The sequence below is a fragment of the Aphelocoma coerulescens genome, chromosome 27, assembly GCF_041296385.1.
Source record: "Aphelocoma coerulescens isolate FSJ_1873_10779 chromosome 27, UR_Acoe_1.0, whole genome shotgun sequence".
NCBI classification, from domain to species: domain Eukaryota; kingdom Metazoa; phylum Chordata; class Aves; order Passeriformes; family Corvidae; genus Aphelocoma; species Aphelocoma coerulescens.
Genome location: NC_091040.1, coordinates 3459410 through 3478793, shown reverse-complemented (window position 1 = coordinate 3478793; position 19384 = coordinate 3459410). Strand labels below are relative to the sequence as shown.

At 41.2% G+C, this 19384-nt stretch overlaps 1 protein-coding gene across 3 annotated transcripts; it reads right to left on the bottom strand.

Annotated features, from left to right (window-relative positions):
* Positions 1–432: 432 nt before the first annotated feature.
* On the bottom strand, positions 433–19118 carry NBR1 (NBR1 autophagy cargo receptor). Of its 3 annotated transcripts, none has more exons than XM_068996220.1 (21): positions 18938–19118; positions 16674–16736; positions 15370–15388; positions 14969–14991; positions 13954–14151; positions 13384–13458; positions 12079–12296; positions 10910–11074; positions 10239–10445; positions 9437–9596; positions 8650–8937; positions 8073–8225; positions 7524–7599; positions 7095–7205; positions 6110–6301; positions 5853–5987; positions 4900–5257; positions 4492–4589; positions 3874–3943; positions 3063–3168; positions 433–2679 (listed from the first exon to the last, which is right to left on the bottom strand). In XM_068996220.1, the coding sequence occupies exons 1-21, from the start codon at positions 19094–19096 to the stop codon at positions 2506–2508; spliced, it is 3048 nt and encodes a 1015-aa protein (XP_068852321.1). In that variant the 5' UTR covers positions 19097–19118; the 3' UTR covers positions 433–2505. The 3 variants fall into 3 exon arrangements, with proteins under 3 accessions (XP_068852321.1, XP_068852322.1, XP_068852323.1); XM_068996221.1 differs by having other exon boundaries at positions 433–2676; XM_068996222.1 differs by lacking the exon at positions 18938–19118 and adding an exon at positions 16878–16950.
* Between the last annotated feature and the right edge of the window lie 266 nt (positions 19119–19384).

Below are 19384 nucleotides of genomic sequence, written 5' to 3'. Positions count from 1 at the left end.
GCCGGGCAGAGAGGCTTGATGGGCTGCCAGCCTGGACCAATCGGCGCGGCCGTGCAAAGGCTTTCCTCAACGAAAGCGGAAAGGTGCTTTCCTCCTCCAGCAAAGGACGAGGAGCTGACGGTACCCCGAGTGTTGCGGTGGGGGCCGCATGCCGGGTACAGCGCAGAACGGCGTGGGGAGCTCAGCCCGGGCCTGGCGGTAGGAGAAGTCTCAGCGCAGGCCCCGCTTCTGCCCGCGGGCCCTCAGGGTGCCCCTGCTCAGCCCCTGGCCGCAGGAGCTGAGGCCGTGTGCTCCCAGCAGCGGCGGGGGAAGCGGCTGCGGTGCCCACGGCCCGTGCTGGGGAGCCTGCGGCCGGTGCAGGGGTAGGAGCCCCATCCCAACCCCCCTGTCCCAGGCGCCTGCGCTCACCCGAAATAAGATACAGAGATCACATCTGCTCTGTAGAATATATTATAAATTATATCATGCATCCATTAACAAAATATACAAAGCCAACAGAAATAGATCTATCTTAAGCCTGAGCATACAGCATCTAAACTCTAGTAAAAAGTAACCTAAACAGAACAGCATCTCACACTTGCCATTTCAATCTGCAATGAAGTGCTCCTCCTCAAATGTTTTCGTTTTGTAATTTATAGAACACATTAACATTCCAAGTACAAAGGTACACACAGTGAACATGGGTCCTGCTGGGCCTGAAAGACCCAAGCAAATAACCACACTCTGCTTCAAAGTGTCATCAGCTTCTGCATTTCACCCCTGTCCCTTCTTCCTCCTTGTTCTAGAGTTGGCATTAGTCAAAAGATACTCAAAACAACACAGCCAAGTTAAGGTGGAAAGTTACAGAAGGATCTTTAACTGGTCCACAGCACACAGTTATCCTGGTGTACAGAGAGATGGGAAACACTGCAAAATACTTCTACTGTATTTCAAAATAAACATTTAAGAGTATATCTTCCACAATCTATAAAAATAGGTTTAAAACGAAAGTGGTATGATACATTTGTTTTCTTGAACTATTTTAATGGTATTTTATCTCTAGGGGTACTAAATCTTTTAAAAAATTACTGATAACCTGGTCAGTCACAATACTGACACTGCTTTAGCTATATTGTGACGAAACAGAACACTAGTTTGAAGCAGGAGTAATATAAAATATTTTAGAATCAATGGTCTCTTACTGCAGCAAGGAAAAAGTAAGAATGTAGCCAACACTGTCACCTGCTGAGGGACTGAACTCTGAGGAGTTATCTGTGGATACCCCACTGCACAGCAGTGTCTGGTGCTCATTTCTCGTCATTCTTCAGAATCAACTCTCTCAGCATATTTAGAAGGGAATTCTTAGTTTTCCAAATTAAATATGGGCATCTAAAACAAAATCTTGTGAGAAAAATGCATTCTACAGGTGTGGCTATGGAAACACAGGACCAGCTAGGACCATCAGAGGAGACTGTACACTTGAAAGTGCTTAAGTTAACACATTTTTCAAACTCTAATGTAAAGTTATGTGATCCCTGCTTCAAGCATTCTTTGCATTCCTAAACATTACCAAAATGTATACTCCAGTTCAGGTCTGGGTTCCTACACATTCTTGAATTTTTTTGTGTGGTATTAACAGATTAAAACATTTGCCCTATAGTCAAAAAAGGTAATGGTCAAATTTTTAATATTTTAACAAAGAGCCTGTAAAGATTCCTAGAAAGGCCTTTCCTACCCTTACACTCCATTTTTAACAAAATATTTTATGTAGGTTATACTTCCACTGCTAAGAGATCTGGTTTGCACTATCATTACTGGTTCAGTTGCTGGTGGTGATTCTCCTGCTTCCTTCTGCTACAACAAGCAACAACTTTACTGGAATTCATCAGTTTAACTGCAGTTACACTTTCAGACTTTTCAAAAGTCATTTGATGATTCAAGATGGCTTTCTTCTGTGAGTAACTTCTTTTTCTTAGAATAACTTGTAAGATTTAAATTTGTCACAATACTATCGTGCATTGGAAAACCAATTACTAAAATCATCAGAAGAAACAAACTACTAGTTTCGGGCATCTCTTGTAAATTAAGCAGGACTACATTTTATAGTAGCATTTTGCACTGGTTCCTATTCCAAAGCTAATTAAGCCAACAAAAAAATTCCAGCTGCCTAAAACAAAAATGTATACACAATAAAATGGGAAGTTCTCATCTGGGTGCAAAGTTTAGTTCTACACGATTCCCTGGTAAAAGGATTTGATCCGAAATTAGAGATTTAAAGACTACTCATTTAACTATGAGGTCCAAATAATAACTGAAATTCTGGTATCCATTTCAAGAGATGCCACAAAAAGGGTTGTTTGACATTTCCATGAGGGTAAAAAAAAGAAAAAGTCAAATGCTCAAAGAAAAGCCCAAGTTTTAAGTCAAACCTCCAAACAGAGAGCAGCTGAGGAGCAGCCTGCTACTCTTACCATGTTTAATTAGAGTTTACTCAATGAAGACTATTCCTCCCTCCACCAGGCAGGTTTAGCATCTATTGCACCAGTCTCTGTTACTGATCTGAAGCAATTCAGTTACCACTTCAATCATGTTATTGTTGTGTTTCTTCAGCAGCCGCAGGTTTAACTGCCTGTCACAGAATCCCATCTCACACAGACTGGACAGCAGAGTGGCAGTCTGCTCTTCTGTAGCTGCAGGCTGCTGAAAACAAAAGAGAGTAAGATAAGCTAAAAAAGGTAATTTATTTTTTGCCATTTAAACTAGGGGCCCGGCATTATACTAGAATCAAATTGAGGCACAGAGGCTCTTTTAGCCCCATTTATATTCCCTTTCACTGCTCACTTACAAAGATGAGTTACTGCTCTTACATGATGCTACAAGAGACATGCTTCCATCCCTATGGCATGGATATCTCAGTCTGCTGAGAGCAGACTCTGATCTCCTCAAAGGGATGCCATCAGACTTAGTATTTGACTCTTACATTAAGTCCAATATGGAATATTGATACCCTTCTAAAACATAAACCTATAAATTTAAGGTTGTCATTTTATGAAACTCACACTGAATACAGGAAAAACAGTTACCTGTTCAATAATGGGTGGTCCAGCAAATAATGCTTTGTAGGCAGAAGCAGCAACTGACAAAGCTCCTTTCACGAGTTCTCCTGCAATGCTGCTTCCTTGAGGGTACCTGTGAAGAGACCAGGTGCTGCTTTAGGGTCAGTAAAGCCAAGGGTTTGTTTCAGTGGAATGCAAGTTGCTGCCTGTTGATGTGAGGACTGTTGGAGACAACAGCCTATGATCCAAAGGAATCAGCCATGTTTGGGAACTGAGCTATACAAGAAGCTCATTCCTTTTTTCTTGACACCTTCTATTAAATTGTGGATGTATGCTTTCCATGAAGCAACCTTTTGTAAAGAGCTTAGTATCTAGAAGAGAACATACCTACATGAAAGCTGTGCACTGACACATACCCATTCAGGGTAGGGTAACTTCCATTTGTTTTCTATGAATACTTAAGTTACTTAATATTCTGCTCAACATTTCAATTTATTCCTCCAGTCTCAGTACTTTAGGACAACTTTATAGCTAACTTGTAAAATCACCATTCTAAGAATCCTGAGATTTTCCAGAAAAAAAAGCCACAGAACTTCAGAAGCATTCAACTTGAGCTCTTCATTAATTTTGGCTTGCCAGTTCTTGCATCCTTTAGATCTGTGTCCAAGTAGAAACCAAGATCTTAAGAAAATATAGCATGTTTCCTTTAAGAAGGGAGGCCTCTCTCCAAAATGGTGATTACATGAAATCTGTAAGCCAGAGCTTTTTCCTAGGTGTCTAATTAAGCAGTTCTCAGTCTGAAATAGTGTTTGTGAAGTCACAGCTTCAGCTTCATTACCTCGGGTATTCTGAGAACTTAGTGAGAAATGCAGAAGATCCTGGCCCATGACTATCTTCACCACTGGGTTCTGGAAAAGGAAAAAAAAAAATGTCAACGTGTCCAGGTAACAATAATTAAGCTGGAGAAATGCAACACATACATAAACAGAAAAAAAGTGTGTCTCAGTACAATTGTAATACTCTAAGTTTAGTTATGCAGACCAGGTGTCCAGGATTCTCACTGCAGTGAAAGCAGTCAGAAGAGTTTCAGAACCACATGACTGATTCATCAGTGGGTATTTGACACAAGAGGAACTGCTGTCTCAGTGACTGTAACAGCAGCTTAAATACATAGCTCATTAATTCCAGAGCAAGCTAATTTTCCAGATGCCTGTAAGGACATTTGAGTATCCTCTTACCATTTCCTATAATAGATGCTCTTAACTAATCCACAAAGCCAATTATTTCTTTATTTGCAACATCCACATAGCAAAAGTTCAACACCCAGAGAAAAATTAAAATCTTTAGTTAGTAGATTTCTGCTCTCCTCAAGAGTAACGAGACATCAAATTCAGTATTGGGCATAAGGAATAGGTGATAGCAATAGTCTGCACCCTGCATTAAATACTGTCAGTACCTTCTCTTTGTGTTTGATTATGAGGAGCAGAAGAGAGGTTCTCTGAAGCTGGTGTGTTTGGTTCTTGGAAGATAGGATTCTGAAGAGATGAAAGATTCCTGAGAATGTAAGGCAAAAACATCACTACTCTTATTCTACATGTACACACATAAATAAGTCCAGATCAACAGAAAAAAAGAAAAAAGATCACATGCTCCCTTTTATCATATACTGAGGTAAATGTTCCCTCTCTTGCACTCACTTAGATCAGTGAATACAGGCTCTATAAAAAAGTTCCAGGATTTAAGAACATTTACCTCAGTATATGATAAAACTTTTGTTACAAAAGTTCCTGTTTGGGAGTACCAGACCTTGCAGAGTCTACAGCAATACCAGCATCACCATTTTGTTCTTGTCCCCAAAGCATACCTTTGTGTCTGGGGTAAGGTGTCCACAGTTGCTGGGGTTAATGGTACTGCAGCCAGTGTTTGTGAAGCTGTCGAAGTATCACTGACCCTATGGATCTGTGGCTGGCTTCCCCCTTCTGGGTTCTCTGCTACTGTTTCAGGTTCTCCAGTCTTTTCTAAGCCAGGCTGAGAAAGAGCTGAACTATACATGGAGTCGCCTAAAGGCCGACTGGTGTCAAAGCACTCAGGGAGAATAATGATATAATCCTCTGATGAAGCAGAGGAGCATTGACTCTGAACATCATCTTTATCATCTTCTTCATCACAATTGCCAGCACCACTACAGGGGCTTCTGCTCTCATCAGACAGTGGAAGGTCCCCTAGCAAGACAAAAAATGAAGTATTAACCATTGTCCGTTTTGTATGGACAACAGCAGAGACAGTGTTGTCCCAGTTGTAAGAGATAAGATTTAGAAACAACTGAAACTCATCTGCTGCTATTCATGGTGTAATTTGCCCTATTGTGAGGAGGGTGTAGTGTGAAAGAGTAATAGATCTTAATGTTAAGCCTATGCAAATATGCTGCTGGCCTTAATGCTTATAGTAAAAACAGGAATAAGAGCTATACAGAGAACCTAAACTCTAGTTTTCAGCTCCTAAATCACACACATTAGAAACAGGTCAGAAATACTTCAAGCTATGTGTAAAAAATATGGAGGCACCAGTCATGCATAACATATGAGCACTTATTTGAATACCCAACTGGAACCTTTTGGTCTCAATTTCACTTCTTTAAGAAACAGCTATTAAACTAGCTGGTTGTTAAAGTACTGACACCAATTTTCTGATGTAATCATTCTTACAACTGGGACAATCTAATGATTCTCTTCATCTAATGAAGATCAATTTCCTAGAACAGTGTCAGATCTTTTCACACATTATTTTTTTACAGCTTTATCTTACATTCAAACTCACCACAGGAATTTTCTGTCATTGGCTCTGACTGATGAATCTTTGCTTCCTTTTTGGAAGTGGAATTACTATTTGTCATAGGAGATTCTTCATTTATCATATTGCAACTGAAGGTGTCTTGTAGTGTTTGTAAAGAGTCTAATAAAACCAATCAGGAAAAACAATTAAATGGTATCAACCACCTGAGCTGAGCAATTTGTGTCTCACATCTGACTGCAAACAAGTCAAGCCACAGGAAGGCAGCTAATGCCAGTACTTACTCTGGAGGATTTTGGGGGCTTTTTGTGGGGGCTTGTGGTCAGGTGCAGCATCCAGGGTCAGAGATCGAATTACAGTTTCACAGACAAACTGAGTCCCACTCATATCTTCTTCCCCTTCCTCCTGGTTCAATGCATGTTCAGCTTTCACTTTCACCACAGAAGAGTCCACAGAAAGGCAGGCTTCTGCCATGCCTTGGAAAGGGAAACATATTTTACCACCACAACAAGGAAATGTAACTATAATAAGAATTTTTTAGACTAGCCACAGCTAATATTGACTCTGTGTGTTAATTCTTTCTAAAAATTGAATGATTTTTAAATTCAGCTCAAGTTGAATGTGAAAGTGATTGAGAAGTATGGGGAGCCAAACCTGGAATGTTTTGAGTATAACCTAGTCTATTAAAGGGCAGATTGTTAATTCTCCCAACAATTCTAGTGGTCAGACAAATCAAAAGAAGCATTTGAAAGGACTTTATACGAGGGCATGCAGTAACAGGACAGCAGGGAACGACTTTAAGATGGAGGAGGGTATATTTAGATTAGGTATTAGGCAGAAATGCTTCCCTGTGAGGGTGGGGAGGCCCTGGCACAGGTTTCCCAGAGCAGCTGTGGCTGCCTCATCGATGTAAGTGTCCGAGGTCAGGTTGGACAGGGCTTGGAGCAACCTGGGACAGTGGAAGGTGTCCCTGCTCATGGCAGGGGGGGTGGAACTGGATAATCTTTAAGGTTCCTTCCAACCCAAACCATTCTGTGATTCTATGATTTGTATTTCTGAATCGACATACATTATGCTCCAACCTCTACAATCACTAAAGTAGTGTCAGACTCCAGGTTTTTGAACCGACCAACCTTTTTTTTTTTTTTTTTTTTCTCCAAAGAAGGGGAAGACAGTAGTTAGAATTTCTTTTAGGCATCAGGTTTGCTGACTACACAGAAGTGACAATATCCTCCCTTCACCCCCAAGCTCCTCAGGACTACTGCTTACCAGGCACTAGTTTAAATCCACTCCCCTCGTTCTCCTCCTCTATCTGACCTAAGCCAGGTTTCTCCAGCAAGGGGCTGTCACGTGGCAAAGGGGACATGCATGGAGTCATGTCTGGAAAACACAGGGAGCAAAGATAATTGGCACTAAAGGAGAAGGAGCCTCCAGGAGGTAACATTTTTAAAAGTTATTCTTTTTAAGGGACATTTTTTCAAGACTGAAGAAACTTAGTTATTTTGCAAGATAATCTGGTAGAATAAACAACTAGCTTTGCATTACACTGCCACTGGTGGTGCAAAGAAAATGTCAGCATTCCTCAACATCTGGAATGTTATCATCTTGGGGACATGAAGGTGAAAAGAAGCCAAGACTGAAAAACATAAAGGATAGCTGTCTGTGCTCAAGAGAGCACAGAGAATACGGGAGCCTTACCAACAGGAGTATTGTGTGGCACTCGCTCCAATTCCTGCACAATATTAATGTCCAACAGCTCAAAGGACAGCAAATCCTACAGGAAGAAACACCACACAGTTTCCATGAGCAAACTCTGAAACTGAATCATATCTGTACTTGGCAGCACAGATCTCAGTGATGTAGAAATAACACTTTGTTCCTCAACACGACCTCAGAGGGCAGTTTTCCCACAATATATATTTACATCATTGAATATGGTGCACAAATCAGGGCAGCAAGAGACAAAACTGAGAACTCCGTTGTTAGGGGCAAGAGAAAGACTCAATGCTGACTCTTTTTTGGGAATCTTAATCTGTCCTGCACATACCTTCCACATAATGATAAGTCCCTGATTGATACCAGTTCAAGAAAACAGCTCTGCTATATAAAATGCAATACACTCTTTCTGAAAAGAGAGTGGTCCTTTTTAGAGCTCAGCAGCTTTATTCCTACAGATGTCTACATACCTAGACATCAAACCCAAGATGGTTTGCTTTCTATCTATCTATCTGAATTTTAGTACTTTACCTGTGCAGTGAGGAGATCGACAGATGGGATATAAAATTCTCTCTCACTTGGCAGATTTTTGATCTTTAAGGGAATAGTTGGCAGAGATATTTCAGCCTGCTCTGCAATTTCACCCACGAGTTGCACCTCTGTTTCTGTCTTTAAGGAAGCCTCCTGCAAAAATAAAAAAAACCAGTGTCCCAGAAGCTCCTTAGCCACAGTAAATAAAACACCATAAAACCTAAAGCCTGAATTTTGTGTAAACACACAAGTAATTTCAAAGAGATTTAAATCAGCTCATTACAGAGCCAAAAGGACAAGACCTAAGAGAAATTCTACAGTGTTTCAGTTCAAAGAAGCAGACAAATAGCTAAAACAGACTGATAACTAACCTCATGCCTGTCAAAAAGACCAACTACTTTAGAACTTATAAATGCAATATATGTTGTGTGTCTTTCCTATTAAAAATAAAATTTAGAAGCAAATGGCTAAAATAATCCCCTTGAATAGTTAGTTAGGAATACTGTGCCAAATAATACACAATACCCTGTCTCCTAGGCAATTCAGAACTGCCCCAAATACCAGGTGAGTGACTTGCCTGTTTTGTTCTGGAAGCTCTACTCTTCTGACAGGAGTCAGAATCCTTCCAATCACTTTCTACATAGTCAGCAGCTGGAGAGGGATCCACAACAATACTGCACCAGATCCTTGGCCCAAACTGTTCCCCTTTGTGTGACAGTCTCCAGTGAGAAGTGTAAGTTCCTTCTATGTTGGGAGCTACAAACTCAACTGAAACAGTTCCTACTTGTCCAGATGGAAGGGATGGCACTAACACATCTTTTTTCTCAGAAGATGCCAAGGTCAGATTTCCCCACATAAGTTTCAACTGAAATATACAACAGAAAAAGCCAAAAGTTAACTTCACAAGCTTCTCTGCAAAGTGTGGGCAGTAGGAAGCAGAGCTCCTCTGCTGAAAGGCCTTGTAGGTACCAGGCATGGAGAAGACAGGCTGCTCATACACATTCTCACTTCAGTCATTAACACCACAAAGGTACCCCCACCTTTCAACACCAATGCAGCCACTCACAGAACCAAAGGGTTTTCGAGGTCAGAAAAGCAACAGACCAGTTGTAAACCAGGTCAAACATTATATATGGGGGACATATTATTAATGGGAAACATGTTCAGTGATGGTACTCTGAATTGCTTTCTTCTTATAGTCTACACTTATAAAGAGTACCTAGACAGCTTACTGCCCCAGAATTCCCAGCTGGGAATCAACAGGCCAAAGGAAATCTTAAACAGTTCCTAACAGAGAAGTCACACAAAAATGTTATCTTCCAGAATGATTTTAGTGTGCAAAAGTAAGAGCAAAGGCAAGATACCTTTGTGTCTGAGCTCCATTCCACGTTGCCAGTATTTTTCATTCGCCAGTGTTTGATAAACTTTGTTCCTGGTTTCAAGTGAGTACCATCAGGCAAATTCTCATCCACAAATACTGCACTTAACGTTGGGACAATTGCTTGGAAGGGTTGATTAGGACTCCTGGGATTGGAGAGAGTAAACAAAAAAACCAAAATACACCAAAACTGAAGAAGTTCAGCTGCTGATAAATGTTAATTTGCCTTTTAAATGCCCTAAATGGAAGGGATTAATTAAAGAAACAAACTACACTGCACATTCATAAACTCAAGGGGAATGGGAAATGCAAAGCAGTTGCCTGCAAAGGTTGCTGTCTGATGAACCTCAGCTTAAGAGCACATAAGAAAATGAAGAAGATAAAATAGCTCTGAATGTAAATATACAGAATGTACTTCACTTGATGCAGACACACTTAATAAGGTAGGAAGATACAGACTTTTTAAAACTGGCAGCAATGTTAATTTGTGCTGTATGAGCATGCACATGTACATATAATCCTAGGCACTCTCCTTCCTCCTAAATCTACATAAATCATAAGTTTCTGGTAATAACCATCAGTAGCTTTTTTTCTTTCTCCTACTCACCTCTCAATTAAAAACGCTCTACTGTGCAAATCACATTTAGACAAAATTCTCACACAGTCAAATGACAAATCATACTTCAAATGAGCAATTTCACAATCTTCTTCCTGTTACTTTAACTTGGTCTCATAACAAAAAGTCAGACAGCACAACTACCAGATGCTCAGTTAACAACAACCCTTACAGGAAGGTATTAGGCTGGAGACTCTCAGATTTCAGAGTAGGTGAGCCATTCGTTTCCAATACATGGATAGAGTTCCACAGATGAATTTTCCTGTGCAATTTTAGCTGCTTTTTGAGCTCTCGGACCTCCGCTTTTCGTTGTTTCTTTTCTGCTCGCAATCTTTGCTTCTCCGCCTTCAGAAATCTTTTGTCCATCTGTTTCTGGAGCCTGCAGAGCCATTAAGACACCTTATTACATTAAACTGATTTATCTTTAGCCAGCACAGTCTTAAGAGAACCCTTCAGGAAATGTCCCGTGCTTCTAGACTGGATACCAAATGATTTTAAAAGAACATCCTCACAGTTGCTTGTGGAACTATTTTGAATGGTCTCTGAAAGAACAAAAAAAGGCAGACACAGAGTGCCCAAAGAAAACACAAGGTCTCAAAGTTTACTACCCATCTATGGCACAGAAGTCTGTCTTTTCTACTTTGGTATTAGAAACACTGTAAGATTTATGACTTAGGCCCTTTATAAGTACGTAGCTATTTTTTGTTACTCACAATGAAGTTTGAGTACCATTTCCATTTCTTGTTATCTCTAAAAATAAAAGGTGAACCTCAACTCCAATACAGGTGTTTCCACTTGCTATCAGGACAATCTTGTCAGGTATTGACAGGTGCCACCATTTACCTGACTTGCTCCAGAGTAGCAGGCAGGCGTGGTGAGAGCTCTGCAAGGCTGTAATTGTCAGCGACACAGAGGATGGGTCTGCGCAGCTTTAACAGCACATGGTTGGGATCGTGTGCATACGTTCCTGCTTCACACTCCTCACAGATATTGTAGGCTGGACAAAGGCTGCAAAGCAGAAAAGACAGGAGGTTACCAAGAGGCAAAGAATTTCTGCAGAGAAACAACTCTGTATTGCACCACCACTGTAAGCAGTTCCCAAGTGACAGCAGCTGGTTGTCTCACTCGTGTATCAGTATTTGGAGCCATGTGAATACCTAGATGATTATCTCTCTTCTTGGCAAAACTGCTACACAGTTCCCATTTCTTTGAACACACATTGAAAAAAATAGATGCTTCCTTTAGCACAAATGACTAAAATTGTTGCTACAAAGGGCAGAACATTTTACCAAAATCCAGTGCCAGAAACAGCACCGTACTTATGAAAATACAGAGGCTAAGTCAACAAGCATTCAGGAATGCAAGGCAGATTACTCCTACAGGAACAGGGCTGATAAAAACCAGACTGTCATCTCCTGCCAACAAGGAAAAAAAAAGTCCAAAGAAAAGCTCCTGTTGGCATTTCATACACTGCTTCTGCCTACTCCCAAAATGCTGATCTTTACAGTAATTGCCTCATTCAAATAAAACTCTCATTTTTAACGCCTCACATAAGACATTCATCAAAACTTATTTCATATTATTAGACTGACAACAGTGTGATCATTAAAAACAAGTATGACCTGCCTTAGTCTCACTGACTCTCAGAACCAACCAACCAACCCCTGCTTTTTTGTTTAGTTAACCAAACAAAACATTTTCCTTTACAATTTACTGCATGTTATATGCAGATAAGGTAAAGAGCCCATTGACAACACAGCACTGTGAAATTCTCTCACTTTTAACAATCTCCTTTTCTCAAATAGTATTAATCCTGCTTTTATGCAGATGAAATCTAGTCACCACAGGAGACAACATCAGCTGTTGCTGAGACACATAGTAGACGTTCTGAAACGTACAGCAGGCTGCAGGTTAGCAACCTAGAAATCAGTGACCCCAAGAGAGTTTCTCAGAGTCACTCACACGCCATGCAGGTTAGGTTCCCCACGCTCCCAGCTCCCATCAGACCCTACCTGCACTGGTAGCGAACCCCAACAATCCGAGCCTGGCAGTTGCAGCAGGAGATCAGCCAGTCACACTGGCTGCTGTTCCCCGACGGGCTCTCCAAAGGTGGAGGTGCTGCTGTAACTGAGCTCTCAGCAAACTCTGCAGGCTGATTGCAATGAACAAGCTTCTCATACAGCTTCTGCTCCAGCCTCTCAACAGTCTCCTTAACTACTTGTTCCCTGAACTAGAAAGAAATTAAAGCAGTCATAGATGAGAACTACACACGAGGTTTGAAAAGCTGAGTTACACGGTCACAAGTCTCCTGATCTGTACATCATAGACTACTTCAGAATCACTTCCCCTACCCCCTGCACACTCGACACGAAATTAAACAAACACCACATTCCTCAGAGAGGACTTTCATTTTAGAAAATACCAACCCAGAGCTTTTAAAAAGGCAAGTTAAAAATCACATATTTGTGCTTACAATATTGTTTTTCTTCCATAACCTTGCACGAAGGGAAGGAAACTCATCTCCAACATATTACCACAACTCCTAAACCCCTCTGGAGTCTCTACCATTAAGTTCTGATTTGCCCACCAGGGATGTTTTAAACATAACCATGAGCTCCCCCTATTTTTAGTTTGTATAAATAGGTGGCAAAGGAAAGGAGACTCTAGGAAAAAATGCTTAAAGATAAATGCACATAGTTTCAAGAACTCGCTAGCTAATGAACTCTTTGCAGTGGCATCAAACTGTTTTTCACTTTATTAGCTGTTCAAAACAAGTTAACATCCACATCTTTAACTGTAGGTTATTGTCAATGGCTTCCTGAAAGTATTTTCTCAAAGCAAACAGTCAAGGAAAGTAAGGTCATCAAATGCTCTGCTTTCAATCACAGGAAACCAAAAGTATTGCCCTGGTGAAAGTACTCCCCTGCTGAAACTGGGCAATCAAGAGTCTACAAGAGCACCACTATTCCATGCTGTCCCAAAATGAGTGGTCTGGAATTCCTATGGCTGTCTGGAGTGCCACAAAGATTCTATTATGGGAGCTACTTCAAACTACACTCAAACTAATCAAATGCATAAACTAAACAATCCACTTTTCACAAGTGGTATGGATCAAGTTTATGGTTGTGGGGTTTTTTTAGGTATCCCCTACACTGTAGACATAGTCAGACATCTAACTCCCACTGAGATCCTGGTCACAAGTGCTGATGTCAAGTGTGTTCGTATGTCTAGAGTCAGGCATCACACAGATCTCTTCCATGAACAGCTTCTTATGTATTTCTTCATGTATACCAACACTTGCAAGACAATACACTTACTGTTTCCAAGTAGCTCGTAAACCATTCTGGAGGATTTTCATTTGTGCTTTCTGCTCTGGTCTGATTTAACTTTTGCTGGAGGAAAAAAAAACAAAATAAACAAAAAGTATGCAAAAAAAAGAACCCTCAACACAGCAAGTTAACTGCTGAAGGAGCTTTTAAGCATCTTTATAAAAAAATATTTAAAGTTCTTCAGAAAACAGTGCAGAAGCAACACAAAGTAGCCACTGACATTTTCCTGAAACGTTTCTGCCTCATCAGCATTTGAGTGTAATTACACACCAAAGCCACAGAAGTCAAGTCAACCAGAAGTTACTAGATGGCAATGAGGGCTTCAGAATTGCTCTGTGTATCAAAGTACTTAAGAATGGCCAACATGAAAGCACCTGCATTTCTAAAGACAGTATCAAATTATCCTCTTGAAGACATTCAAACTATTTGGTGAGCAGGTAACTGAAAACAGACATCAGCTTCTGAACTCAGTTTTAATATATGGGTAAAGAGGACAATCAGTCTACAAAGTGAATTACATTTATTAATTCTTTGTTTTAATGCAGCTCAGCTTCCTACCTGAATGGTCAGATCCTTGTCATTTTTTAATTCTTCCTCTAATCCCTGAGCTAGCATGGAACAGTGCAAAAGTGGTTTCTTCTCATCCTTAAGAAGCACCAGCTTTTCTGTCACAACTTTTTCATGTAGTTGCAAAGCACGAGAAGAGTTTTTTTCATAGGCATTCATCTGAAGTTGATTTCCTTGTTTAACTGCAATCTAAATAAACAGTACATACATACACCACATTTCCCACTTACAATCAGCATACAAAAATCTGTAAAAATACAGTATTACACTAAATTGGACAGTTTGGGGAAAGGGTGGGGAAAGACTAACAGACACAAAAAGAAAAACTGAGAGGAACACCAAGGCAGAGTCAGCTGATACTCTACTTCTTAGAGGTTACTAATATGCTTATTAAAAAGTTTATTAAAAGCCAAAGGATAAACATGAAAATATCCTACTGGAATTTTTCAGCCCAAGAAAGTGTTCATAGGAGCCAGTAAGCAATAGATTGTGTCCAGAAAATTATTATTTTGAAATTATCAGATTTGAAATTCAAACCATGAGCAAAAAGTTTTGAAAGACTTAATAATGTAAAAAAGAAACATAAAGAAATGCAATTCTTATTTTGTCTAACTGCTTATGAAGTAATTAAGCACTGAGTCTAATAACTCTTAATGATATACTCTGGCAGTAGGGTCTATGGGGCAAGATTTTTCAAGGGATTCACTAAAGCCCAATATTTCCAAATACAGGATTACTGTTGAAGTGTTTGAGAAAGTCAGTCTCTTAACCAAGCCACTGCTGCTCAGGGTCCTCAGTCATAACTGCCTATACAACTAATTTATAAAAACAAAGACCAACCAGGATGGAAAAAAAAAATGTATTAGGACACTCAAGCTACTGTCTAAAGCTAGAAAACAGCTATTCTCATATCCTGGGCCAGGTAATGCTGTTTTTTTTTCTCAGCTACACCAATTTTAACTGGAGAAGGATGAATATATTGAAAAAAGTCAAAGAGCACATTTACCTTCAGAGCTTCTTCATATTCCTCTAAAGAAAAATAGAAAGAAATGTGAATGGCCCCTATCTCACACAACAGATGCAAGTTTAGCACACAGTATTTAGAAACCCTTACAGGACAAGGGGCCTCCTCTACCTTCTGTAAATTCTCTTAAAATAGTGCAAGAAACTGTAAATACAGCAACTAGCACACATTTTCACAGCTAAGAGCCACAACATTCCATTAATTTAGTCACTTCCAATTTATTCCTATGGATCAAGAACTATTTGCTTTAGGAAGAATTTGATGCCAAATCATATATCAAATACAAAAATCAAAAAGCAAGCATTCTCAACTCCATCTCCAAAAAACACGAGCAACAGTTGGGGTCTCTTGCTTGATTTCACCTCAATAAAGCAGCAGCTCACCTTTGCTGTTCACAGAGACCTGCAAAGAGAAGTAACAGTGAGCAAAAGCCACAAACACACTTTCACAATTCTCTTAAAATTAACACGCTTCAGAATAAACATACTTTTATTTTTTATACAGTTTCTGAAACACTCCTCCTTTAGATATTTGTTATTGCTGCCATGTTTAATCATTACCCAAAGCTGTGGTGCTTTGAAGCAGCCCGTGTTTGTTACTGGATTGGCAGAGGAAGCAGTTCTCTGCACTGCTGGCACCCAGGACAAGCATGCTCTCCTCAGAAAGCTGGTGCCTGTACCACTGGGCTCACTACATGAGTCCAGAGCTTGGCCCCAGTTGCTTTAAATGCCCAGCAAAAGACCAATTAAGTGTTTCATAAGCCCATTCAGAAGATACTCATTTATCAATTCCACACATAGAAGTCACTAATACAAGAAGCTATTCAATCTCTACAGCATCACAGGATTCTGAACAATGTTTGCTCAGTATTTCAGAAAAAGCTTTCACAGATGCAGTTATATATTTATATATTACACAGGCTAGCAAATAAGGGGAGAATCTTTCCCTGAAATGTTGTTTGAAGCTTCTTGACATTTCCCCTTAGGGTAAAAAATAAGAACAAGGACCCCTATTTCATTTAATAGAGCTATAATCCAAGCAGTGGAACACTGAATTTGCAAAAGGCCTGTTCTGTGTGAGAGTTACATTCTCCTCTGAATCTCCAGATAAACAAAAATAATATGAGAGGGTGAGACTGTGCCAAGCAGGAAGTTACTCAACAAGGACGACTAGAAGTAACCAATTTGTTTTCTGAGTCAGTAATCTGCTTGGAGATTACAGCAATTGCATAAAGCAAGCAGAGGATTTGAGTACACCAGATCACTGAAGCAAACATATGCTAATAACAGGGGACCTACATTTTCCAGAGGAAGGAGCCTAGATTGAAGAGACAATGCTTTACCATGGCTGCAAACACAAATAGTTACAACTACCTTATTCTCATTTTAAAAAAAAGTTCCTCAGCAGAAACATTCCTCCCTCAGAGCACAGAGAACCACTGGCTGTTTAAATAGGCAGTGAAAAAGAAAGGCAGTAGCTTCTAAAAAAACTATTTGAAAACATGTATGCTGCATTAAGAGTAAAAGCACAAGACTATCAGCTATTTTCTTATTAAAGGGGCAAACATTCCCCCACCCCAATCCACGTAACAAACACTCCTGAAGGACCCACTACAAATTATCACGAGACAGAAAGACTCCCACCAGTCATTTTTCTTATTGAGAAAGTCAGGTGGAAGGTATTTTACCTCATCATTATCCTCATCAATGTATTTGATCTGAATGTTGTCCAGGTCAAACGAAACTTTAACCTGCAACGAAAAAAAAGAACATAAAAACCATAGTGAGGCAGGATAACAGATGTCTGCAGTTAATAATGATTATTAATTTGGAATAACATTAAAACCCTTCCATCCCTCCCTTCATTTTCTCAAAAGCAAACACTATTTTACCAAATCCATTCCTCTGGAGTTGAATTCTTCCCAGCACCCTACCTTCAGCCTTTACTAACTTTCCCTAATGAAAAGGATAAACAAGTTTCTTTTCTGTTGCACCTTGCCTGGTTAATGTTCACTCCAAAATAAATAATAATAACCTTCCCATTCTAAGAGGACAAGCTCAGGGTTAACCAACTCAGTCATGGTAAACACTGCAAAACACGAAGGCTAAGGCAAACAACTCCTAAACTCTATCTCCTACATTAGAAAGTACCTGGAAGACAGCTCACACAGGTGATCAGCCTATTTTTGGCCTATCAGAATTCAGAGAATAGAGCTGAGCAGTTATTTCATTTTACAGTAATAAGACAGAATGAGCAGCACCAAACGAACCATAAAATAAAAGCAGCTGTTTCCATATGCTGAGTCTTTGAGTCTCCTGTACATTTTTGTACCAGATACCTACAAAAGCTGTGTTTTTCCCAACAGAAACTCTCTGAAACAACTGACCCATGTCCTGCTAGCCCAGACCTACCAGAACAACACCAGCAGCCTCAGCCAACAGTGGCTGCCTGGGACTTACACAGCACCACTGGAGCACGTGGACACAGTGTACACATGGGCACGTTCTGCAGAGAACGTGCTTCAGGCAGCTTCTTCCAGCAACACATCCCAAATTTTGGGAATGCAGTGAGCAAACCAACTTGTCTTGTCAAGAAACTGTGGTTTATACTTAAGTTGTCTAGTAGCACAGACTGTTCCCCTAAACTCAGGGTAAAACAAGAGCTCACAATACCCCTTAGAAACATCAAACTCATTTAATAAAATACTAACACATACAAAAGACACAAGTTTAACTGGTAGTCCCCTGAAACAGTAATTCACACAACAGAGACAACCCGTGGTACTACCCTGGTTAGGGAAACATTGAAATAGAACACCACGCCTTGAACAAACACACCCCGGCTCTCAGACTACCCAAGATTAAGGGCAACACAGTGCTTACACAGTAATCTGCTTCCAGCTTTGATGCAAGCAGGATTCTGACTAGCTCAGACATTCCTGCAGGCTCTACTTGCCACTAAGTATTTTAAGACTGAACTGGTGCCTCTTTCAGAGGACTGAAATACAGCAAGTGAAGATGATGCAGCTCAACCTTTGAACTTGAGTAATTCATAAAGTAAAACTCTTCTGTATGTGTACTAGAATATATTAGCCAGAAAAAGAGTTGAGAGAGAGAAAATAAAATAGCGACAAGATCTCTTCAGATGTCACTTTGAAAGCAAGCTAAGAAAAACAGAGCAGTTGCTACAGAATTAAAAATAATAATAACAATGTTAGTTTCATCATAGCCAAGGGAATCCTTACAACACAATTTCAACCTCAGCCAATACAGGAATTTTCACTAAAAAGCTCTGAAAACAAGCACCCAAACAAACTCTTAACTATACCAAGTGCACGATGCACAGATCTCCATAAGCAACTGCCTGCGCATGCAGGGCCCAGTCAGATGCTGCTCTATCCAAACTAACACACCCAAAGCTCCAGGAACCAAGGGACCAAACAAAAATGCATTAGTGACTCAGTACCCCAAGGAGCACAAATCTTCAGAAAAGCAGCAGACATGTGTTACTTCACCATAGCTATTTCAGTAAGTAAAAGAATGGGAGATAACAGGAACAGAATGTACTTTACAGATGGATACAGAGCTAAACCAAGCGTCCATACCTGTGGAAAAGGGCAAAGAAAACAGCTAAGACCATCTGCTCACACAGCAAAAAAAGGGCCCTTCAGAATCTTTTTCCAAAACGTGACTCTAAGCATAGAGCAGGAGCAAGCCATACCATTAAGGAAAAAAGAAAAACCAAGACCTCAAACGTATGAACCACCAGTTTTAAGACTATGAAATGGGGGACACTGCTTTGGAAGGCGCGGGCGGAGACGCCGGGTCCTCGAAGCCTCGAGGTTCTAACAGAATCGTGCAGCACAGCCAGCACCTCAGCGAGCCGGCTCCCCACAGCTGCGGCCCCACGGCGGACACCCCGCTCCGCCTCCCGCGGCCAGCCTGCGCTCACCATGGCCTCCACATCGGCCCACGTCGTGTGCGCTGGGTCGGACACGACGAAGCTCCGGGTGTCGCCACGGCAGGTAACGCGGAGGGTCACCCGCGGCTCCATGGCGCGCTCCCGCGGGGCCGCGGCCAGCGGCGCCGGCCGTCCCGTCCAGCACAACATGGCGGCCCGAGGGCGGCCGGCTCCGCGGCCTCCGCCCGCGGCTATTGGCGGCGCCGCCTGTCACTCACCCGGCCCGCCGCTCTGGTTGGTCGGGGGGCGGAGCCAGGGACCGCGGAACCACAACAATAAACAGAGCCGGGCGCGCGCGCGCGCGCGCACGGCGGCCACGCACGTCCGGCGACTGCGCCGCGGCGGCGCCTGCGCACGCCGGAATCACGTGGCAGCGGCAGGGCCAATCAGACTCGCCCATCCCGACCCCGCCCCGCCGAGGGCCCATAAGAGGGCGCT